General features: G+C 44.0%; 5 protein-coding genes across 7 annotated transcripts; 3 read left to right on the top strand and 2 right to left on the bottom strand.

The window, feature by feature from the left end:
- Nucleotides 1–1,607: 1,607 nt before the first annotated feature.
- LOC147187848 (cysteine-rich protein 2-like) lies at nt 1,608–4,056 on the top strand. The gene is made up of 8 exons (XM_086099715.1): nt 1,608–1,889; nt 2,613–2,707; nt 2,850–2,907; nt 3,008–3,133; nt 3,239–3,298; nt 3,454–3,548; nt 3,626–3,683; nt 3,753–4,056. Exons 1-8 carry the CDS (start codon nt 1,847–1,849, stop codon nt 3,809–3,811), a joined length of 594 nt encoding a protein of 197 aa, XP_085955841.1. The 5' UTR covers nt 1,608–1,846; the 3' UTR covers nt 3,812–4,056.
- A 480-nt stretch (nt 4,057–4,536) lies between these two features.
- LOC147187847 (protein ARV1-like) lies at nt 4,537–6,800 on the top strand. The gene is made up of 5 exons (XM_086100422.1): nt 4,537–4,661; nt 5,436–5,555; nt 5,998–6,151; nt 6,248–6,490; nt 6,572–6,800. The coding sequence occupies exons 1-5, from the start codon at nt 4,566–4,568 to the stop codon at nt 6,694–6,696; spliced, it is 738 nt and encodes a 245-aa protein (XP_085956548.1). The 5' UTR covers nt 4,537–4,565; the 3' UTR covers nt 6,697–6,800.
- A 2,064-nt stretch (nt 6,801–8,864) lies between these two features.
- Nucleotides 8,865–14,585, bottom strand: LOC147187846 (protein FAM89A-like). The gene is made up of 2 exons (XM_086100965.1): nt 14,165–14,585; nt 8,865–11,784 (listed from the first exon to the last, which is right to left on the bottom strand). The coding sequence occupies exons 1-2, from the start codon at nt 14,411–14,413 to the stop codon at nt 11,500–11,502; spliced, it is 534 nt and encodes a 177-aa protein (XP_085957091.1). The 5' UTR covers nt 14,414–14,585; the 3' UTR covers nt 8,865–11,499.
- Nucleotides 14,586–15,028: 443 nt separating this feature from the next.
- Nucleotides 15,029–20,916, bottom strand: LOC147187845 (DNA-dependent metalloprotease SPRTN-like). 3 transcript variants are annotated; one of them, XM_086100678.1, is made up of 8 exons: nt 20,784–20,916; nt 20,610–20,688; nt 20,486–20,518; nt 19,267–19,469; nt 18,798–18,897; nt 18,519–18,647; nt 18,183–18,444; nt 15,029–17,673 (listed from the first exon to the last, which is right to left on the bottom strand). In XM_086100678.1, the coding sequence occupies exons 2-8, from the start codon at nt 20,616–20,618 to the stop codon at nt 16,874–16,876; spliced, it is 1,536 nt and encodes a 511-aa protein (XP_085956804.1). In that variant the 5' UTR covers nt 20,619–20,688; nt 20,784–20,916; the 3' UTR covers nt 15,029–16,873. The 3 variants fall into 3 exon arrangements, with proteins under 3 accessions (XP_085956804.1, XP_085956806.1, XP_085956805.1); XM_086100680.1 differs by lacking the exons at nt 20,610–20,688; nt 20,784–20,916 and adding an exon at nt 20,274–20,368; XM_086100679.1 differs by lacking the exons at nt 20,486–20,518; nt 20,610–20,688; nt 20,784–20,916 and adding an exon at nt 20,274–20,416.
- Nucleotides 20,082–23,374, top strand: LOC147187844 (exocyst complex component 8-like). The gene is made up of 6 exons (XM_086100677.1): nt 20,082–20,557; nt 20,634–21,206; nt 21,471–21,759; nt 21,886–22,139; nt 22,318–22,566; nt 22,905–23,374. Exons 1-6 carry the CDS (start codon nt 20,264–20,266, stop codon nt 23,310–23,312), a joined length of 2,067 nt encoding a protein of 688 aa, XP_085956803.1. The 5' UTR covers nt 20,082–20,263; the 3' UTR covers nt 23,313–23,374.
- Nucleotides 23,375–24,376: the final 1,002 nt, after the last annotated feature.

Below are 24,376 nucleotides of genomic sequence, written 5' to 3'. Positions count from 1 at the left end.
CCCCTGGAATGAAAATGAAAAGTCCAAATTAGCCCAGTGGAGTGATTAATGATGTCATTAGCACCATTCAGGCTGAAGGGGGCGGTGGGGTGGGGGAGGCAAGTTGAAATGGGAAGTTATGTGAAAAGTTGACAAAAAGCTCAGCCTTTTATCCTGGAAGAAAAAAAACGCCTTTATTCTCAGGAAAAAAGGGACTGCAGTGTATTTCCCAAAGGTATGCCTTTTGTTGTTGAAAAAAATAGGACTCCATATCTGTAATTAATAGGCCTTTTCGACATTTTTAAAAGGCAGTTAAAATATTATTTAGGCAACCCAGTTCATAGTTTTCATTAAAAAATACATGCATTGATTCAAAAGGATTCATTTGTTTTTAACCATGGTGATTGTAAAATTCGTACATGATTGTGTTTCTAGCCATGTTGAACATTTTGTTTACTTACAATTACAATTTATTTCCGTTATACTTTCTTAATTTCGTAATTTATTTCACTGTAGTTTTACTTAAGAAAATTTCCTGCGAGATTGTGTCTGCGTGCGAGCGTACATCGCGCACTCGGGCGTGATAGCTTTTGTTCGACGGGTCTTTGTCATTATTTGACACCGCCCGCCCCAAAATAACTGTCACTTCTTGCTCAACAGAAACGCTAATGGCACAAATATTCTTCACTATCCGGACACCATGCGTTTCAATTATGTTACTAAAAGCGAATCTGGCGTGAAAATTGGAATAATTGAAACTGTAATAGTCCCCCCCCACCCCCGGCGTACCGACGTTTTGCGCAAGTCCTTTAGCGCCCTCTGTCGTTCATTCCTTGCTATTGAAAGGTCCCTCAAATTTAGGTCATGCAATCTGAATACTGTACCGTTAAATGCAATTTGAGTGCTATTCACATATTCCTGTTTAAAGATTATCTGACAAAAAGAGTGTAAACGGCCCCACATTTAATTTCGTTTCCTTCATGAGTCATCACTTGTTCTGTGGATGTTGACGTCACGCGAATACCAGCCCGCCAGCGAGAAGAAGACTTAAGTCTGTGGTCACCGTATTTTACCGTCAAAGAAAATGTACACGGTTATGTTTTGGAAATGTTCATGTAGATATTTTTAGCTCGCGGGCGCTTTGAGGGCACACCCAGACATCCATTATTGCGCAGTAGCTGCGTGGCAACAAAAAAACGCCTCAATATACTGTACAGTACGCACGCACGAGTTGTCATCACAGGACAAAAGATGCTTTTGCCAAGGCGTTTACTCTATGATGATACCGCACAGCGGCGCCTTGACAAAAAAAAAATCGATGCGTTTTGTGACCACACTTGAAACTCAAAACATCGCGTAAAAAAGGCGGGCCACTTTGTTAACACGTTGAGCTCACAGTGCAGCGGCACAGGGTTCGATTCCGGTTGCGACCTCCCCGTGCCTATGTGGAGTTTTCTCCGGGTGCTCCGGTTTCCTCCCACATTCCAAAAACATGCATGGCAGGATAATGGAACACGCCCTAGGTGTGATTGTGAGAGCGAATGGTTGTTCGTCTAGGTGAGCCTTGCGATTGGCTGGCAACCAGTTCAGGGTGGGGTAGGCTCGAGGACGCCCGCGACCCTTGTGAGGATAAACAGACGACAATATGGATGGATATCAAATAATATTGGAAAAATGTAATTCTGCAATCCCATTGCGCGCTCAGCCAATGGTTGTCGACTGGGGCGTGCCTATGCAAACGAGCTAAAACGAAAGAAGGACCGCCGACGTCATCGCCGGCATTTGCCAAGGTGTGGGCGGAAGACGACGCGCCGTAGTCTGAACCGTACGCCAAAGCAGACCCAGGCAGACTTTCTGCACTCCTTACATGGCGTCGACATGCCCCAAGTGTGTCAAGCCGGTGTTTTTTGGTGAGTGGACCAGTGATTGAGGCAGATTTTTTTGTGTCCCTTCACTGTCGTCTGTAATGACAGTGACGTCCTTTTATCTTATGGATTTTAATGTGATTTATCGAGGAGAGGCTGCTTATCAATCATTTTGAATATGATACTATTGCTTTGCAACCAAACATTTATTATATTCCTATACAGAGAGAGATAATTAGTATTGCCTTTGAAAAATACATGTACAAAGCAGACATTTCTCTTGGACATTGTTTCTGGCGGATAGTAAACTATTAATGTATTAAAATAAATAAAGAAAACATACAATCTTCAGTCCACCAATGCTAATGAATTACATCAGTGTCACTGCATTATAAATGTATGAGCAGTGATATTTGAACAAACAGTGGAGCAATACATGTCGACAGACAATATAACAGTCGATATTCTTTATCCTCCGCTAAGAACGACGACGATTGCTGCCCCTCCGAGGAGCTGAGACCAAAACTGTTCTTTCTTTCCATTATGACTTAATCAAGTAATTGATGATAGTGAACCACTCTGGCAGGCTTCCTGCGTCCCCTCAGGACAAACAATCAACTTTGTGGTCTTTTTGAAACAAACGTATTGAGACTTCAAAAGGCTCAAAAGTGCAATTTGTATGAGGTAAATAAAGAGCACAAAAAAAGAAATCTTGAGTGAATTTTTACAATGTTTGACAGCAATATGTGTGTGTGTGTGTGTTCACAGCGGAGAAGGTGTCTTCTTTAGGCAAAAACTGGCACAAGTTCTGTTTGAAATGTGAACGATGTAGCAAGACGCTGAACCCTGGTGGCCACGCTGAGGTAAGAGAGCTTCAATCTGGGCCAGGATATCTAAAAGAATTATCACTCATAATTTTACATGTGGCATGATTAACATCTGACATAATGTAATGTGTGGTATAATTGTCAAGTGATGTCGTCTAAAATGTGAAATATTTCACAGCATGAGGGGAAGCCTTTCTGCCACAAACCGTGCTACGCTGCCCTTTACGGACCAAAAGGTGACTTTTATTGCTCACATTTTTAAAAAAGCATTGTCAATATTGCTATTATTTATATGTGCGTATCAAATAAAGAGTAACCTATTTGAATATGTTTCAGGAGTGAACATCGGTGGAGTCGGCACCTACCTTTACGATGCTCCCGCCAACGAGGCCCCGGCAGCTGTTCCCTTGGTAACCAAAGCGGGGGAGGAGAAACAAGTCGCGTCTCGGGGACCAGTGAAGGGTGAGAAATATGTGGAGTAAAAATAGAAGGAACAGGATAACTGATAGTATAGCAGTGAAAGAAGAAAAAGATATGTATGTATATTTTTTTGTGTAACTCCAAAAGGTGCCAGTTTCTCTGCGGGGCCGAATGTCTGCCCCGGCTGCAACAAGACAGTCTACTTTGGTGAGTGCACTGTAGGGTCGGGTCATAGTGTTGGGGTCCATTTTCGTCCTCCAAGGTCCAACTTTAAGTTATGTATTAAAATTAAACGGCTATGTCTATGGTTCGAAAAGTTGAATCAGTAACTGTGGTAACCATGTGCATTTGTATGTGGACAGCTGAGAAAGTGTCATCTCTGGGAAAGAACTGGCACAAGCCGTGTCTGCGCTGCGAGAGATGCAGCAAGACTCTGACGGCCGGCGGTCATGCCGAGGTGAGAGTGCCGTTTGTTTGGTTTTGTAAGAAGCTTAAGAAGTGATGTTTTTTTTTTCTCTAATGTTCATTTTTCAGCATGAGGGACGGCCTTATTGCCACAAACCCTGCTACGGCGTGCTGTTTGGACCAAAAGGTATGAAGCAACATTTTTTTAAGGGTGTTTTTAAGGGTGGCTACTCCCAACTGTTGCTTTTGTCTGCAGGTGTGAACATGGGAGCTGTGGGCAGCTACATCTACGACAACCTCGAAGCTCAACACTGAACACATGAGAAACAACAACAACAACAAAGCTTTGATCTTGAAAATCTCCTGACACTTAGATCATTATGTTCTATTTCTAAAGCCTTTAAAGATCATTATGTTCTATTTCTAAAGCCTAAGTATTGTTTTGACAGAAAAAAAACTGGGTGTGACTTTTGCCGAAATAATGAGGTGTTATATATTAGTCAAGTTCGGCTCGTAGAGTCGGACTCCTGAACGGATGTCAATGTATTAAAAATAAATAAAGAAACAAGGGTGTGTTCTTTAGTATGAAAGAAACAAGGAAAAATAACACATCTGCTCCTCTTTGATCGAACGAATAGTTAAATAGATCTACAAAAAAGTAAAATTATGACAAATACAACGGGTTAGGATATGTTAAATATGATAAATATGTAATCTTAAAATATTTTTAATTGCAGTCAATAAAGGGGACGTAACTGGCATTTCCGTTGCCGAAATTTTCAAAATATTTGCGCGTCATATGAGAAATGCCGCGTTTTACTTAACAAGAATTCACTGACCATGTTGCGACATTTCAAAATATTTGCGCGTCATATGAGAAATGCCGCGTTTTACTTAACAAGAATTCACTGACCATGTTGCGACATTTAAACTTAACCTGACATCAGAAACTCGACCATTCCATTTGCAACTTGAACTGATCCATGAGTAAGATAATTCATTTGTTATTTTGAAACGTCACAAACACGTGAGTGTGTTTACTTCCGGGTTCGCATCGTCGCTGTGAAGAATGGCGGAAGCTGCCTTCAGGTGCATCGAATGTAACGAAAAGGCGGCGGAGTTGCACCGAGATTACACCAACGGGATCCTGAAGATCACGTTATGCGTGCGTTACATTGTAATACTGTTACTATTCAGTTGTTTGGCTTGTCACCATCGTTTTTCTTGTGATAACGCGAGCGAAGATAAAAGTCCGTTGCGATAAAGTAGCTCCTCGGAATTAGGACGGCAAAGTTACGAACCACTCGGGAGCAGCTCTTTTATGTTTTTCACCGATTTAATAGCACGTTCGCAACCGCGTCCCGGTTATTGAATTAAGATACAAATTATGGCCTGCGATTGTTATTCGCTTAAGTATTTCTGGTAGCTTTGGACAACGGCCTGTTCTAATTTACGCACAAATGCAGGAATTGCGTACAGCGTCGTAAACCGAGGACACCCCGTGTTACTCTACTGTTGTGTGTCGACGCTTCTGTTTTCATTGCTTTCATTCCATGATATGATAACATGCACAAGTCTGTGAATCACACACACGTGAATTACACAATTATTTCATTCATTTTGACCGTTTCCCCATGCAGTTGCTTTCAAAATTCGGTAAATACCCTTCCCTTTTTGCTAAAACCCTAGTTAACGGGAAGAATGAACAATAACATGCATAAGGCCAGACTTGAGGGTGATTCCACAAGGGGGTGCAATTTCCCCATATCAACGGCAAGGACTGACGTCATAAAGTGAGGATTTGCCTCGTTTCCGTAGCTGCTTCCAAAGTTCGCCATAGCCGACTGCCGACATCTCATATCAAGACAAAATATAAGATCTTTTCATGTATTACACATGCTATCCTCCTAACTAGAGTCCATTCCCATTTTATCTTTAGGGTTCCTGCCAGAAGCCAGTGGACAAGTACATAGAATACGATCCAGTCATCATCCTGATTGACGCCATCTTGTGCAAAACTCAAGCCTTCAGACATATTTTGTTCAACACGAACTTGGATGTTAGTAAATAAGAATGGAAATTGGAGCATAATTATGTATTTAGTGAAACACAAGCACTGGTGTGACGTCACTCATCGTCAGCCATTACTGGCTGATCACGTGACGACTCGTCATGTTTCCAACACTTGTACTTTAAAAAAAAAAACATACTCAAGATATCTATACATACACATTTTTCCTGTTCGAATGTATGCTTCAGATTGACAAAGTCATGACGTTGAAGTCGCCACTGCAAACAGTTGAGTTGGCAGAGGATTTTCAATCTAAAATGCTACCCTCTGCTGGCTGTTTGGCTCATTACACTCCTCAAAATGCTTGCAATTTAAAGGGCCAGTACATCAGGCCCAGATTACCCCCCGCCCCCAGATAACTCGATTTTGGCACTGAATGTTTTCTAATGGATTTCTGAGTTAATTCCTACACACAGTCGTTGCCCACCAGATCCACTGGAAGCTGTGCGTGTTCTGCCTGCTGTGCGAGGCCTACCTTAGGTGGTCCCTGCGGCACAGTTCAGAGTCCAGCGATGACCCCGCTGACATCATCAGGTACACCAAGGAGTGGGAGTTCTACAGCATGGTGGCCTTGGCTGCATTGGGTAAGACAACCGGATCAAACACAGGAAGTCGGAAATAATCTCGCCCCCAACACGTCCACTTTTGAAGGTTTGGCGTTACCCTGTCTTCACGTTTAGAGCTGTTCGCGTTCTGCGGCGGCGTGTTGTTGGTCCTGAGGGCGGCGGCGGCGATGTCGTCTCGTGTGTGTAGCGACAGTGGAGTGGGCGTGGATCTCCATCTCCTCTTGCGAGCGCTGCTGCTGTCCGGCTACGGGAAAGTCCTCCTGGTGCCCGCAGTTATCTGGGAACACGACTTCCTGCCGCTCTGCCTCGGCTTCATCAAAGTTTTTGTGCTCACATCCAACATGCAGGCCGTCAGAGGTCAGTGATTGCGGCGTGTGTGAAACAATGAGAATGGTGGTGTACAGTTTTTTTTTTTTTTTGGTCCATCTTATCCTACAGTGATCCTGAACTGCAGTAAGAGGTTGGCATTGTCATCCGTGTGTGCGGGCCTGCTGTCAGAGACGATTGCGGTTTGGATGTGCCAAACCGCAGAGGGCACTTCGTTAGGAGATGACCACGTTTGATTGAACCTCCCTTGATACCAAATTGTACAAATGCCTTTTTATGATATTTAAGTTTTTTTGTAAGGACTGACGTTTACTAATAAAAGGAAGGCTTGTGTCGTTTATTACAGTGCTCGCCATTTGCCATTTCTTTGTGTGGGTGTGCCGAATGTTGAGGCCCAAGCGGGTGAATGAAAAATAAATGAGGGCGGGGGGGTAGAAAAAAAGTGTGTTTGAGATCAAATATTTGAACCTTGTTGGAAAGTCCACAACTGCGGAGTCGCAGCGCTTTAATCCGACTAATCGGATTACTGCAACAGGCTATCGCAAGTCATTTCGTGTTTACTGGCAACACGAGGCAGTAAGATGACAAGAAAGATGTTATTGTAATAAGCATGTCCTAATTGCATCATCGAGATAGGCAGAAGTGCGGTTGTTTTGGTGTGCATCGTTGCCAGCTGCGAGGCAGATGTCACAGGGTTCAAGGGTCACTGAACAGAGCTGACAAAATAACGGCCGTTAAGACTGAAAATTGGAGGAATGTAATTTTTTCTCTCTCTCTCTCTATACGGTATATTCTTTCATAGTGGCACATTAGCGCCTTGTCACCAGTTGCTAGGGAGATTTCATATGGCTTCATTGTAGCTGCAGAAGAGATTAAATTGTTTTTTTTTTTTTTTACAATATTTTAAAATTATAGAATTGAATTTGAACCGCTTTTTCTGCCTTTTACCCTTTTTTCATCATAAATGAAAATATAAATAAAACATTGTTTTCATTAGGTGTTAAAATCTCACATGAGCAGGCACTAGGCAGATTTCACAGGTGCCATAGTCACTGCACAAAATTAAATGAAATATTTTATATTTGGTATACTTTGTATTCATATTATAAAAGAGGTCAGGTATAAAAAAAGGTAAAGTATTTTTAAAAATATTTTCAACTAAGTGTAGGAAAAAATTTCAAATATATTCCAATTATTCAAAATCATTCCAATAACAATGTCACCAAAGCACAATGATACACAACATGAACATAAACTGACATCTCGAAAAGCACCATGACGCGACGATGACCATTCAACTAAGCGCACACTCCACCGCCGTGACCGGAGCGGAGCACCTCACATGGATTTGCTGCGGCAGTGCAGATTACGTTAATCTGCTGTAATCCGCAGACGGCCATGAAGCCTTGCAGCGCAACACAAACGTGCGCCTTTCTCTCCCAAATGCCACTTTTTATTTTTATTTTTAAATCAATTCACTCACAACTGCCTCCTGCAGTCCGCTGATTATATTCAACCACCTCGTAATCCATGCCAGGGAAATGCAAAATCGCTCATTTGCATACTCACGACACAAACCCATGTCACAGTCACAACAAAATTTCTGCTCTACGAAGTATGTACCCAAAATAGGTTTGTTATCATGCCTGTACCCAGCTAGTGAATTGGTACTAATACTTTGGGACGCAAGTGGAGCAGTCACTTGCTGTGACGGAAGTGCAGGGATACGAAGGTGGGGTGCCAAACAGAAATGCAATTTTCCATAAATATCCTATTAAATATCATAGTGTTTTATTTTTAAATGATAATTCATGTAAGGTAAAACTACTATGATATCAAAATATGCATTTTTGTAAAGACTTTTTTTAATAGAGCTAATTACCATTTCGCAGCTACCCTTTGAATATGTTGCATCATCCAGTATTTATGGATTGAAACATGATTTTACAACCGATAAAAATAACAAATACTGAATTAAGAACTTTCCTTTTCATTAGCATTTTTTTGGTTTTGTTTTCTGTTGCTACACCATTTGTGTTCCAACATCAGTTTAAAGTGTTGTGGCACCATCATCGGAATAAATGTAAAATACAACCAATTTCCTTTGAAATAGTAAAGATCCACTTTTATAACAATGAAAACAAACGCATTGACCCATTTATGCGTGTTGTGCTCATCGGTAGTTCGGAAGCAGCCTGTGGTGTGAGAGGCTGCGGTTTCAAAGCCTCCCAAAATGCAAATCGAGGCATTGAAACGCAAGGCACGCAGCGATGCGTTCACGGAACAGCGAGAAAAGTAGGCCAGAAGACGCACACAAAGGAGGAGGACCTCCTGCATTCATGTAGATTCGAGCGTGTGTGTTTTTCATTTTTAAGCCTTTTGTGGAATAAAATGCTGAAAAAAATGTGTGGAAACATCTGGAATCCTTTTATTAACTGATATCATCCAGAAACGCAAACACGGGTGTCGTCGTTTACAGAGGAATGATGAGTCGGAAACAACAGCACCCAATGAAAACCTTCATTGTACGATTCACCATGTCGCAATTAGGAAGCGTAATGAACTGACAAAAAAAAAAAAAAAAAAGTAAGACATTTTTCCAGAAAAATGCTACAATCCGGAAGCACGGCGTTATGTGCTAAGCTAATGTTAGCAGCGGGAAGATTTGATTTCATGTTCATTTTTTAAAAAGCGTCACATGTGCATGGTAGTAAAGCTTACAGGTGCGGAGTATGATTTATAACCACCCATTCATGATGTCATGGAAATGTTTGAGGCTGTATTGTAAGACTTTTGTGCTACAACATGACAAATGTCAATTTATCGACGGTGCGCTAATATGTTAGCATCGAGTTGCTGGTGTACAATTTCAAGCATTCTTGTGTTGGTTCGGTAGTTGTTGCATTTTCTGTGTTGAAAAGAATATTTAATATGGAGCAGCCTCAAGATAATTAGACCTATTTGGACCAAAGTATGCTGCAGAGCGGAGGTAAAACGTCAAGTTAGCGAGGTTTGAGATTCATTTCCAAGCTCAAATCCCCAAAGGGTGGAACAATGTCATTGCTTAACCAAAGCCTCACGATATACAATACAAGCAATACAATTCTTTAAGACTGAGTTAAGATACACAAAAACAGTTCACGGAGCATAAATAGCATGTAGCATAACGGCTAATAACCACGAATGTGAAAACCGACCGGAGAATGATGACAGCGTGTTTCAAATTTTGCATTGTGTCTTTACAGGGTGAGTAATTTTATTTCGTTTAAATTATCTGGTCGACGACTTATTTTTTGTCAACACTCGTGAGACATTTCAAAGTGTTAAAATGCTACATTGCCAGTGCGGTTAGCTTTAGCCAGAAGCGTGATTAGCCTGCATACCGTTTTTAGTCACCACTTGATTCATGAAGGCACTGGTAGTGAAGACATCCAATGACAAGTGTGCATCGTTATTCGGATTTCACTGCTATGACTTGTTGACTCATTTATATGGGTCAGACAAAAAAAAAAACATTCAATACATTACGATATTAAAGTGTTTTGGATATGATACCGATAAAGCTGCATTTCAATATTCCTTGATCATTCGCTGTTGTTTTCCAGTCAGTCACTTCATTAGGTACACCAGTGAATACATTTCTCAAAAATTGAAGACAGAGCGACCGTTTTGTTGGCCCACGTCAAGTTCTCGAGCAGAGTTACGAGCGCACAAAATTTACCACATGACCCAAATAAAATTGTGACTTGTGTTGTAGGCACAAATAAATGACGAACGACCAATCGCGATGAAGTTACGTACTTGTATTGGATCAGGTGTAGCTAATGAACCACTGAGTTAACAAAATCTTAGCTCTGCTAATATCGCTCATTAGCATAAGCTAAAGGCACAGCTAACCCTGCGCTACGTTATGGACATTCTTGGAGATTTTTTTTTTGTACATTTCACAGATGTAGTTATGGTATTGCCAAGTGCCACGCTGTCTTTGGTCATGCGAAATATACAGACATCGATGTTCTAAACGCGACGGTTGGCGACGCAAAGACGGAGAAAAACGCAGTCAAGCACGAGTAGCATCTGCACCGTCCAATTAAAAGATGACAAAAGTTCGACGACGTTCAGATACTAACTTCGAACCCGCAATAATTTTTCATTCTTGTGAGCACGTTAACAAAATTGTGCTGCTCAAGTGGTTCGCGACAGTCTGATCGCTTTCGTCGAAAATGTTCGCGGGATTTTGACATTGTCGCTATGACGACATAATCTACTCGGAAATTTCAGAGGGTCACCTCGTAAAATCATTCCTCTCAAATAGATTCAATTCCCGATACCTTCACTGGAATCGTAAATCATAGTCCGGGCCTGGTTGAAAAGTATACAAGTGCCATCCAACCGAAAACTTTTAGGTGGCATTCACAAGCAAACAAAATTGTGCTAACAAAATGCTCATTCGGTTTAAATTTTTAGCCCGACTGGTGAACAAAAAGGCCGCCTGGTAAGATCCACAGTTTTGCTCAACAAATTCCATTTCCGATGTCACAGTCCAACGCTTTGCTACGCTCAAACCGTAAATCTTATTTTTTGCCATTTTCACACAACACTTAAAAGCCCCCCTTTTATCGTATTATCATCCCTCTCGAGATCGTCACGATCGGTTGGTTAACAAATTCATTCTTGGCCGCAAACTTCTGAAACTTCCAGGGCCGGATATTCTGTGTGTGTGTGCGTGTGTGTACTTTTTAATTTTTTTTATATTATATAATAAATAAATTTGTCCATACATTTATATGTAAACCGCACCGGATATAATAAGTGACCGGCTTAAGTTTAGAATAAAAAAAAAAAACATCTAACATACATACAGTATATTGATTTTTTTTTTTTTTTTTTTTTTTTTTTAAGTAAACAAGTCTGATACGACTTCATCGAGTACGATGAAGCTCCAGGCCGGGCCCCTTGCAGCATGAAAGTTTTGACTATAGGGGGCGCCGCAAGGGCATCACATTCCCTGGTGCAAAAAAAATTACCGCGTGGAGGCATCAGATGGTGACGCGAAAGGACTCCCAGCTGTCATCTTTGCCGACCCCCGCGTCGTTTTTGCTCGCTTCCTCCGCCCCGATGCCGCCGCCGTCGGGGTGCTCGCCGGTGGGCGTGGCGCCCGGCTCGGCGTAATACTCGTCGTCCTCGTCAAAGTAGCCGTTCTCCATCATGCCGAGGCCGGAGGCGGCGCTCAAGTCCTGGCAGCTGCCCTTGTACTCCTGGATGGACTCGTGCAGCGACCAGAGCTGACACAGCAGCGACATGTCCTGTTGACGCAAGCCCACCTGGAGGGCGGCGCCCACAAAAAATGAAATGATACTTTGGTTGCTTGATCTTTGCTTCCATACATCCTGTAACCTGATCACATAATTAGCCGTCCACTGGAGTGATCGCTGTCCCTGAAAGGGTTATTTCGAATTTGAAAGTGCGACTAAAAACGTTGACTTTGTGTAAAATTTAGAAGATGGGGTTCATTTTACTTTATGGGGGGAACTTAACTTGTTCAACGTTTTCTACGTAATCACGTTTTAGTACAAAGCTAACCAGGAGAGATGCTTAGGACACAAAGCACAACAGCTTTTATTGTGCGCTTTACAAATGTTGTTGCTCAAGTGATTTTTTTTTTAACTGACTCTTAATGCCAGCACAAGAAAGCTTAAAATGTACAGAATTGCCAAACCTAAAAAAAAAAAAATTCCATAGCACAGTAGGGCCAAATCCAGGTGATTTAGCAAACTAGCTAGTCCCCCCCCCCCCCCGGTGTTATATTTGGTCTTCTCAAGACTACTACTAGCAGGAATATATTTTGTCGCTCAATGACATATTTTAATGCTCGTATAAAAGGGACTTTTTTTGTTGTCATGAGTGGTCACAATTGTCACATTTTTTGGGCATACCCGCCAAGCAAATGTTCATTCAATGCGTTAGGTCATGTCGCCATTTAGACTCAAGCGAAGTGAGTTCATAACTTGGCACAGTTTATTCAGACCCAACCAGTTTGCCGAGCGGAAAGTTTGCCATATAAATCAGTCGACTCTTTCAAAGTAAATACCGCGCACTGTTTGTTGAACTAACGACAGCGCTGCTGTCATCTTCCTTTTGTTTCTACCCGTCTGACGGTGTCAATCAAAAGGGAGCTTTGTTTTCTTGTACTTTTTTTTTAATGAGAGGTAATATGACACAGGCTAGCCTGAGCGCCACATTTCAACGTTACTTTGCCCGCTTGCCATGCAGCCGACAAATGCGCATTGTTTGACCCGAGGTCGACTGTGTTTGCCTGAGTCAACAAATCACTGGCGTGCTAGTCGGGATTTGTTCGAATCGCTATCAGTAAACTGGGGAGTGACCACTCAAGAGTGCGGCCGCGCGCCAAACAGATAAAACCTAAAAAAGAATTTTAGCAGCACTCGTATTCCCGCCCCCTGGCAAAAGAGATGATGTTTTCCGTCAAGTGACAGATTGTTGTCGGCGGAACTACCGAAGACGACTTCACGAAAGCCGGTCTTGGCTGCTGATCGGGAAAAACCCGGGCCGCAGGCAAGGAAGCGAAGCGGTGGCGGTGGGGTGTTCTATTTGACATGTCACACATTCTTTTGTGTGCTATAAAAGCATGCCAGGTCAAGTTGATCATGGTAATTGTACAACAATTGCATATTCAGAAGAGCTCGAGGCTTCACTTGCGTCGACGAATGCCACACGTCATTTAGAAAACATACCAGTTTGAAACTTGTAAACAGACATGAATTTAAATGTTAGCCTGTTTTCTGCAGTAAAACTCTCTGCTACAATAATTAGGGACCCTCCGCTATGGATATTTTTTGGTATTTGGCAGAATAAAATTCTGTCCAGTTTAAAAAAACAAACAAACAAACAAACAAAGAACAAAGAATGAATCAAGTAACTTTGTTTTTGGTCTCATAACGCTTACACCAATTAAGATGTGTTCCACAAGCAGAACAGTTGTTTTTTTCTTATTTATTTATTTTTGTTTAATTTTACAACCTGAACAAATATTGGCCATTCTATTAGTTTATTTATGTACTTATTTGTTCATTATTTTTTTGGGGGGGGGGTGTTGTTACCTTTGTATTATGTTGGAATGTAAAAAAAAATAAATAAAACGTAATCGTTTGCCCATTTTAAAAGCCAATAATTTAAATCGACCAATTAATCGGTCAGCCCCCAAATATTTTTGACTCACTTCAATTAAATCATGTGTAAATTGAGAGTTGGCCAACTATTGATTGGCACTTTTAAAAGTTGCATTTTGGCTTGTTTCAGGGAATGAGCTGCACATTAACCAAATTTGTCAGACGATTCCAAAATGGACAAATGAAATCAATAATAGTGTTTGGGCTACGTTTAAAAAAAGCTTTGTGATATAATAATGTTTCTTGAGGGCGTCTGGCATTTAAATCACTTGGCAGTCACAGAATCACAGAAAACAAGTCAGTTGCAAAGGGGCTCGAAAGAGATTTGAAAGTTGCCATTTGTTTTGATCGAGGTAGTCAACGGCACACAACGTAGAAGCCGAATTTACCGTTAAATACCACTAATAGCAAAAAAGATCACGTAAAGCGATGAGAGGGTTGTATAAATAAACAAAGCACGAGGTGAAATCAAAATGCACGTGATAATCAAGGGAGTCTGCCTCCACAACGTTACCATCTCTTTCCGCAGCAGAGCCAGGGCGGCGTCCAGGTTGGCCGGTTTACTGGCCAGCAGGCTGTCGGCGTTGTTGCGTCCTCGGCTTAAGTCGTCCTGTATCATCGTTTTCTTCATGTACATGCGCTCCATGTCCCTCCAAGAGCCGCCGCTCGAGTTGAGCAAACCGCTCAGGCTCTTGGGCAGCGGCGGCAGCCCGTCGATACACGCCATTCCGCCCGCCGAGCCGTTGGCCGACTTCCCGTTCATGGCGACGTGATTACAACCGAGTCGAAGGTGGCGAATGTCACTTTGATGAATTTCACCGACGGGGGCTTTGTGTTTTAGAGAAGAAAGCTGCTGTTAAGTCCTACAAAATAACCAAAGTGCGATAAACTACACGTCGCTTGTCTCTCGTGTTGGCTCCTGCTGCCGACGCCATGTCAAGTCCAACTGGGGGGACGAGGAGCACTTCCGGTCTACGCTTCACACGTCAGAACCGTCCAGCGATCTACACAAGAGTCAAATAATATATTTGCGTACGTATGTTAGCTATTCTTTCAGCGGAGGTAACCTTAATTAGTCAATAAAATGTCCCGCATCCGTGTGATTAACTTTGCGAGGAAATTAAAGTACTTTGGGATTTTAGTTTGAAGTAAACTTTTCTGCCTGTTCTTGTTGGTTCCGTTAAAACTGACGCTGCAACAAAAGTCAACTTCCTGTGCTTTTAACATTAGCTGCAGAGAAAAGAAACTGTTTCAAATTTGTTTTTCTCATTCTTTATAATGTTTTTAATCATCATTTGTATTTTTTTCTTATCAAATCACATTTCAATTTCATAATGTCAGACAAGGCACAGTATGGATAAAAAAATTAAACCGGAGGACAAAAGAAGTGGTGCATTTTAATTTGTGATCACCTCAGTGAATTGTGCAAGTGTTATAACATGATTTAATCCACCATGTTGAATTCAAGCAATAAAACTGTTGTGTGCGTGAGACAATAGTACAAAAGACAGATGGTGTGCTTCAGTTCCAGCCCCACCAGCAGGCCCAGGCACCACAATAACAGGACAATATTGTTGAAAACTGTGCACAAAGCATAACACACACACACACACACACACACACACACACACACACACACACACACACACACACACAGGAGAACTGAATACTTTTCAGGAAAAAAAAAAAGTCAACCTGCTTAAGTTACAACCTACCAAACATGACATCATTCAAGGTGACACAGTATACCTGATATCGCTATCATAATACACTAAATTCATGCATAATTCACTTTGACACATATTTATGTCCTGGAAAGCAAAACATAAATCCTCACTTTTCCGAGCCATTAGCTGCATCGTGTCAAGAGGCTGATGCAGGACCAACTGTTTCGAGTGTATGTTATTATTATTATCAGTGTCCTGACACCAAAAGGATTAAGCGGGTGGGACAGGACCCCCTGTTGGGGATGCATGCAAATCCCAGGAGGTTTATGCTAATCCACCGCTATAAAAAGAACAAGTTAGCATCAGTAGCTAATAAGCATTAAAAAAAAGAAAAAACATTAAAAGGTGGTCAAATGTGACCACTAAGGAGCATAGTGAAATGAAGGAACTTTTAATCATAAATAATTGGCAGCTCTTTATGTACCAACACTGTAACTCAGGATGTTAAATAATTAGCTATGCATCAAAATTTAGACGCTACCATACTACTCTTGAGCCAGCTTCTTAGCATCTTTATTATTCATGTTCAGCAGCAGCTGTTTGCTCCTCCTTCATTTTGCACTGAAAGAGACAAGGAGCTAAGTTTGCGCTAACAGCTGCTAGTTAGCCGCTTACTCAGCGCGTGCTAGCTTGAAAGTTTTTTATTAATGTTTTAAAATTATGTATTAGAGCAGAAATATTTTTCTACCCCCACCGACTAAAAATACTCCTTCATGAGTCATTTCACTTCTTCCATCTGGACCAGCAGCTGGCCTTCTTCTACTCTTGACCTCTGACCTTAGCCCTCCCGCACGACTACGCCCACACGGGAGCGCCGCTTCACTTTTTCAAGACAACCACCGCCAAGGGAATAAATATAATATTTAAAACAAAACCAAAAAATATATAAAAATACGACCGTTTGGCAGAGTCAAGCTAGCACAAACAAGCACTTAAAAATACAGACCGAATTTAAAATATTTTATTCACATTTCAAACTGTAACCGTGTAACATAAATATACAAACATGTAAAAGCTATATTTGGTAACATCATAAAATCAATGGGAGTGAACGTGGCACCCATTCAGGCGGCGAGGATTCCTCAAAATCTGGTCGCCGAAAAAGACCAAGTAAAACCCATCGTGCCACTTGCAAAATGTGTCTCTGTTGTCATCCATAAATGGATGAATTTTGGGCTAACCCGTAGATAAAATGACGAAATATGATCAAATTAGGACCTGTAATTTACACCTTACCTTGAACAAACAAATCTCTTTCGGGTTAACTGTGGACAAAAGTCCATCCTACAGAATCTTCGAAAAGGAATTTGTAAGGCTCTCTTTTTCAATACGCGTCTTACCTCTTGTAAAGTAACAAGTTGGGACTTTTCACGAAAGGCTCAAAATATTCGGAAGAGACGTCGCTATGATGCAGTGCGGAAACCGCAAGCACAATAACGAATACATTTGGAATAATTAATACCTCTCTTCGAATACGTTCCTCAACCATGTGGGGGTCAGCAGAGGCAGGAGTCCAGGTGCTCGTTGATCTTTGACTCCTGCACGCTGGCCTGACAAACGGGACACGTGACCACCGCCGGCGAGGACGACGAGGTGGCGGCGTGGCTCCTCGTCGGCCCCGATTCCGTGTCGTCTTTGGTCTCCACCTTCAGCCTCTTGTTGAAGCCCTCAAAGACGCCGGTCAAGTCGTTCAGCGGTCGCTTCTTCCACTGAGGAGCGTTGGCAACGGCCTTCCCCGACGGACGCTCGAACGGCGGCGGGGACGACGTGGATTGATGGTTCTTGTGATGATGATCCGAAGCGGAAGGAGAAACTAAAATCTGTGTCGGTGACTTTGTTTTACTTGGTGAGTCGGCCATGAGCGAATGATGGGTCGACTTGCCGTTGAACAAAACATCAATGGAGGTCTGCTTCAGTCGATCCGGTTCTTCGTGCTTGCCGCTGCCAACGCTATGACGACCAACACCATGGCTACCATTGCCGATGGCAAAGTTGCTCCCGATGCCGTGACCACCGACGCCGCCAACGCTTTGACGAGGCTTTTGGATTTTAACAGGCGATCCGTTAATGTTGACAAACACTCTGGTATTAGCAACTGATTTCTTGGCAGGTGCCTTCGGGTCCCGCGGCGCCGGCTGTCTGTCCGCGGGAAAGACTCGAGCCGGGGGTGAAGGCGGCACGAGTTTCGCGACTGTGGAGGAGGCGGGGCCAGCTGACATCTTCACAGAGGACGGATTCCCGCCCAGGACGAAGCCTTTGCCGCTGAATGCGATCACGTCCCGAATGTCCCGACTTCCTGAAATTGACAGATAATTACTCATCGTTCAATAAAACTTAATCTCGCTGGATTCGTCATACCAAAACATTTGGAAGCACGCAGCTGAAGTGTGCCTTGTGTCATGCGTAGGGATGACACAATGCCAATTCAAAAAAACATTCGAATTTAAAACATCAAAAAGGGGACCTTTTCTTCGGATCACAGAAAGAAATAGTTCAAAGCGAAGGAATAAAATGTGGCAATTTAAAAAACAAACAAAAAAAGGCAGAATGACAAGGAAACATTTTTAAAAAATCTCAAAATAAAAAAGTCACGTTTACAATAAAAAAAATATAAGAGATTAGAAAAAATAAAACAACAAAATAACAAATGCGAGCCTAAGATGAAAAAAAAACAATCCCTTGTTTGTATGTTGATAACATAAACAGGCATACAAATATACAAACATGTACGATTCTATTCATAAAAAGATGAACAAAGAAAATAAAAAAGGTTATTCCCCCCCCAAAAAAAAATCATAACACTACCTGCTGGCTTTTCAACAGCGGGCATCTTTTTGTCTTTTTTGGCCTCCTTCTTCTTGCCGTAGCCGTCGGGCTCCTTTACCTTGGTGTAGGTGCCCCCGCACGTCCTCTGGTGGTCCTCCCACCAGGGGTCCAGGGCCGAGGGGGCCCGATTCATGGCCCTCTTGACGAAACCCAAATACGGCTTGCGCGTCTGGCACGGCCCGTCGCAGCGCCACCAGTGCTGGCGGTACACGTCCACCTCGTCGTTGAAGTTGTGGTACACCTGGCAGGAAGGGGGGCTTCCATTAAAGCAAGAAAGAATTGCGTGAGAAAAGGGAAGCGAGCGCAGGGGCTCACGGTGATGTTGGCGCCGCTGTCCTTGTTGATGCGGTTCATGTGCTTGCAGAACTCGGGCCCGTGGCCGTCGCGATCTCGGTTGTTCTGCGTCACAAACAGCAGGGCGTGGATCATCTCGTGCAGGAGCGTCTGACCAATACACACCACGCATTATACAACAATACATACATTATACAATTATATCAAAATATGATTATTACACATTTGTAAAAATAGCGCTATGAAACACCCGGCAAGGGGTGATCAAGAAGGATATGCGAGCCGTCGCGGTGCTCTCACCTCCACCAGGTCTTTGCGGGGTCTGAGCTTGAGCAGCGGCTCGCTGAGTCTGATTGAACAAAGTCCGCCGCGACCCTCGTAAGAGCACACGCCGGCACACCTGCGACACCAGACAGCATTTAGCATCACTGAAAACAACAACAGAGGATTACAGGATGTCACTTGAACATTTAGCGATCGACGTTAGAGACCCGGTGAAGTGAATTCTGACATTTGCTTCAAAATACAAAACCTGTTTGAAGAGAATTGCTTCAGCATTGTTAGCTTGACCGTTAAAGTGCCTCGTTGTTGGCCTTGAGTGCATGGAGAAAGACGAATAGGGGAGGTTTTTTTTTTAAGTTAGGCTTTATAGTCAGGGTGTGGACAGAGACTGGCCACTTTAGAGTGCCTCGTTGTTGCCCCTGTGAGTCAATTCCCGTCACCGTCGGCATTAAAGTAGAGATACAGTATATTTCTAGGCACAACTCACAGGGTCATCCTGGGGCTCCACTTGACCTCCACGCCGCTCAGTTTTCCCCAAAAGAACCTGTCGTTGAATTCCAGGAACATCGCACGCACGTCCGGGGTGGGGTCCAGAGTCTCCCACGACGCATCCACGACTGATAGCGGTCTCTCCGGCTTCCAGGGGACGAGCGGGCGGTCGTTCGCGTCATTGTCGAACTGCTCCTGAAGCTGCAGGGCAAGCGCATAGTCGTCATCCATGTTAACTCTGAACCCGGGGCCTCCGAAAAGTGACACCCACACTGCAACTCTGAGAGCGCCTGTGGATTGTAAACTTCGTGGCCACTTATTGTCAAATAAGGATTTTTATTCGACAAACTAGGGAAATGAACGACTAGCTGAGTTGTTTACAACGTTTGCCGCCAGTATAGCCCTGAAAGGGCGACTTAATCCGGGTACTGATTTCAAAATAAAACGCCTTGTCCTATAATTGGGGTGAGAAAAGTGATGTAAGTAACACCGTGCCATATTAAAGTGTCACAATCAAAATTGAATTGGATTAATTTAAAAATGTAGTTCTGGATGTTCCGAGTAAGTGTGAACAGTCCCAAAAATTCTGAAATGTTACACTGACAGTACCACGTTCACTTCTGCTTTTGAGTCAAACTAACTTGATAGAAACGAGCTTCCGTATCCGGAAGTCAGTGGGACAGTTAAAAACACACTCGGTGTTTATCAGTTGTTCTCAAATAACACGACATCCTGAAAACTCGTTTTTATGATCAATTTGCAGACACAAATAAGCATATTTTCCTTGAAATTTGATTCCTCGTGTTTTAAAAATAGATTATTCTGGGCCAGCCTTTTTTTCCCGATCTCATGACGTAGGAGGGTGTCACCCTGCTTCCTGTTTAGGTTGCGATCTGCCATGAACCATTTGAACCTCGAATGACTCATTTTCTGTTCGTTTTAGTGTATGTTTCTCAACAATTTTGTCAAAGGTTGTAACTTAGACACAATTTAAGATGTCCGAACCGGGAAACAGACTCCGCAGGTTGCTGGAGTCGCCTAATTTCGACCCACAGAATTACGTGAAGCAGCTTTCCCAGCAGTCAGATGGCGATCGAGACCTTCAGGAGCACCGGCAGAAGATTCAAAACCTGGCCGACGAGACGGCCCAGAACCTGAAAAAGAACGTCTACAAGAACTACCGGCAGTTCATCGAGACGGCCAAGGAGATCTCGTACCTGGAGAGCGAGATGTACCAGCTGAGCCACATCCTAACGGAGCAGAAGAGCATCATGGAGAGCATCACCCAGGCGAGTGTTACCACGAGAAACTAAAATATGATGTGCTAGCAACTTTACCTACACAAAGCATGTCCCCCTAATGCAGGCCCTGTTATCCACCGACAAGGATGAAACCTCCAAGGAGATGCAGGCCGCCTTCCCTAAGGAGAGTGAGGAGGTGAAGCAGAGGAGCCTCACTTCCCTTCTGGAGAAGGTGGAGGGAGGCAAGACCATCATGGACACCCCCGGGAGGCACCTGGTGTACAATGGCGACTTGGTGGAGTTTGATGTGGACAACATGTCTCCCGTCCAGAAAGTACACGCCTTCCTCATGAACGACTGCCTGCTGATCGCCACCTGGCTGGCCAACCGGCGCGGGGCCGTAAAGTACAAGTACAACGCCTTGTACGACCTGGAGAGCTTCGCCGTGGTCAACGTGAAGGACAACCCACCTATGAAGGACATGTTCAAGATCCTCATGTTCCCCGACAGCCGCATCTTCCAGGCGGAGAACAGCAAGATCAAGAAGGAGTGGCTGGAGATTTTGGACGAAACCAAGAAGAACAAAGCCAACAAGGAGCGAGGCAAAAAGGAGGAGGAGAAGACGCCGACGTCTCCCATTCGGGTTGAAGTTTCCACCAATCCTTTTGATCAGGACGATGATGACGAGCAGGCTGAGGTAAGGTTGCAAAATCACGTTCATATTTTAAATTGGAAACTTCACATTGGACATCTGAATGTAGGGTGGAAGAGAAGAAGGCTCAAATCATAATTCAAGTTGCTCCGCATTAGTCAAATGCCATGTAAACGGTTTGTTTACTCGTGGTGCCATCGGACATTTTATCACCCAGGAGTACGTGTGTCATTGTGGTGTAAATGCCTCCTGTCAAAGAACCTAAAATGCAGTTTTAACTGAAAATATTCCACCTCTTTTCTACCTGAGGTGGAGGAGAGTGTGGACCTCGGTCTGGAGTGGATCCAGGAGCTGCCCGAGGACCTGGACGTGTGTATCGCCCAGAGGGATTTTGAAGGTGCCGTGGACCTGCTGGAAAAGCTCAACGAGTACCTGAAGGAGCAGCCGCTGACGACCAAGGTCAAGGAGCTGCGGGCCAAGGTGGACGAGCGAGTGAGGCAGCTGACCGATGTCCTGGTTTTTGAGCTGTCCCCGGACCGCTCGCTGCGTGGCGGACCTCAGGCCACTCGGAGGGCCGTGTTGCAGCTCATCAGGCTAGGTAATAAAGTTACCCAAAAGAAGAAACCACATTCAACAGCAAATTGACAGTTAAATGAATCAATGTCAAGAGACGAAATTAAAACGGCGGCAACACAGCATACCTACAAAAACTGAATGTTCCCAGGCCAGTCCACCAAGGCGTGCGAGCTGTTCCTGAAGAACCGCGCGGCGGCCGTGCACACGGCCATCCGGCAGCTGCGCATCGAGGGCGCCACGCCGCTCTACATCCACAAGCTTTGCAACATCTTCTTCACGGGCCTGCTGGAGACGGCCAAGGAGTTCCAGATGGACTTTGCCGGCAACACGGGCTGCTACTCGGCCTTCGTGGCGTGGTCCAGCTCGGCCATGAGGATGTTTGTGGACGCCTTCAGCAAACAGGTGAGGCCGGTGGTCCGCAAAATATGGTCTGCGGGCTTCGTACGGCCCGCTACTTTCTTAAATCTGACCCGTCAATCACATACATGATCAACAGTTCTGGAACATTCGTTCCATTAAATTAGCTGCTTTTTTTTTTTTTTTGGTCTAATCAATGACGATGTCGCCGCGTGGCGTGAAGGTGTTCGACAGCAAGGAGAACCTGTCGACGGCGTCCGAGTGTGTGAAGGTGGCCAAGGAGCACTGCCTCCAGCTGACCGACATCGGCCTGGACCTGACCTTCACGCTGGAGTCTCTGCTTGTGAAGGACGTGAAGGCGGCCCTGCTCAGCTACAAGGACGTCATTGTCGAGGCCACCAAGCATCGCAACTCTGAGGAGATGTGGAGGCGGATGAACCTGATGACGCCGGAGGCTCTCGCCAAGCTCAAGGTGATCACGACTCGAATGGTGACAGTTGGATCAAGCGTGGCTTGATTGGTCTGACCTGGAGAGGGAGGCAAGGATGACGTAATCGAAAAGTGACTGTTGTGTTAACTCATTCAATACCAGCCAATTCTGGACCAAGTCTGAAAAGACGTTTAAAAACGTCTTTGGGAGTGAATGAGTTTTAATGTCAGTGTCATGGAGCTCACCCATGACACACACATCAAAATAATTATCGATAGAAGGTTTTAAAATACAACCGACGTTTTGATTCCCATCCGTAGTGTTGACAAGTCTGTTGTTTTATTTATTCTCTTTTTGGGGTGGCAACCATCGGCATGCAGGAGGAGATGCGCGCCAGCGGAATGTCGACGTTCGACGCGTACACGGGCGCAGATTGCTGGGTGAACCTGAGCTACACGCTGGTAGCCTTCACCAAGCAGCTGCTGAGCTTCCTGGAGGAGGCCCTGAAGCTTTACTTCCCCGAGCTGCACACGGTGCTGCTGGAGAGCCTGCGTGAGATCGTGATGGTGGCCGTGCAACACGTGGACTACAGCCTGCGCTGCGAGCAGGACGCCGACAAGAAGGCCTTCGTGGTGCTCAATGCCGCCTTCCTGCACGACTGCGTGCTGCCCGAGGTGGAGCGCCGCTTTGAGGAAGCCGTGGGGAAGCCCGCCAAGCAGCTGCGGGAACTCCGCAAGAGCACCCGGCCCGTCAGGATCAACCCAGAGAGCACCACGTCTCTCGTCTGACCTATTCTGTGCTTAACTTTTCACCCATAGGACTTGAATAAAAGGAACGAAGGGGTGGTAAATTACCTGTAAATTTTTGGAAAAAATACAGTGAACCTACATACAGTGCGCCTATTTCTGGTGTATGCAACCTGGCTATCAAAGGGCAGTACTGCATTGTCTTGTATACACAAATTTAAGATTGTCACAACTACAATGAGGACACAAGTCCTTTGCTGCCATCTTGTGGCGTATATAGGAAATTACATTTCATCTTGAATGACATGAGATTGACCAGGAGGAAGTTTGGTCCTCAAGGCGGGTTATTTAAACTAAAGAGAGCAACACAACAATTCTGCCTTTACTGATGGACATTGTCACATTTTGATGGACAATGTCTGCTAGTGGTGTATACGATATCAAAGAATATTCTTGCATCATGTGACAGATACAAAACTAGTATAGCAGTTAGCGTTTAAATGTGCAGTGATACCTTTTCATATCCGTCTTTTGTATTGTTGTTGTTTATTGAACATAATACAAAAGACGGATATGAAAAGGTATCACTGCACATTTAAACGCTAACTGCTATACTAGTTTTGAACCCATGCACACGGTAATAATTAACATCTTTTACAATATATTTGGGAATTTATACACTGCACCATCATCCTTATTTTTTTCCTCAAAACATCTAAAATCGATGTGTTTCTTACTATCATCAAATACCCCGCATTTGATCACTACCCTGATTCTAATTGGCATCACCGTGACCCATTTGTGGCAGCGTCAACACATCAAAAGCCAAAAATTACCTTTCCCCTCCGCGAATGACTGTACAAGTGTGTTAAATGTACTCCTCGCGCGGCTAATTTTAGTCTCCTGCTCACCGCACACGATTCCCGCCTTGTTATGATCGCTTACGCTGAGGGAAATCTGCGCCGGGAGCAAATCGGACCACGCTCGACTGGAGGAATTCATTCAGGGATGTGTCCGGGGGATTACTCATGTGTTGCTTTCACATGCCTCACTTGACACAAAAAGCCAGCACGAGAGTTGTAACAGAAGAGTCGGAATTTCTCCGC

The sequence above is a fragment of the Hippocampus guttulatus genome, chromosome 20 (genome assembly GCF_054856545.1).
Source record: "Hippocampus guttulatus isolate MCC_2025c chromosome 20, RoL_Hgut_1.0, whole genome shotgun sequence".
NCBI classification, from domain to species: Eukaryota; Metazoa; Chordata; class Actinopteri; order Syngnathiformes; family Syngnathidae; genus Hippocampus; species Hippocampus guttulatus.
The sequence above is the reverse complement of the archived record's forward strand: the minus strand, read 5'-3'. Positions and strand labels throughout refer to the sequence as shown.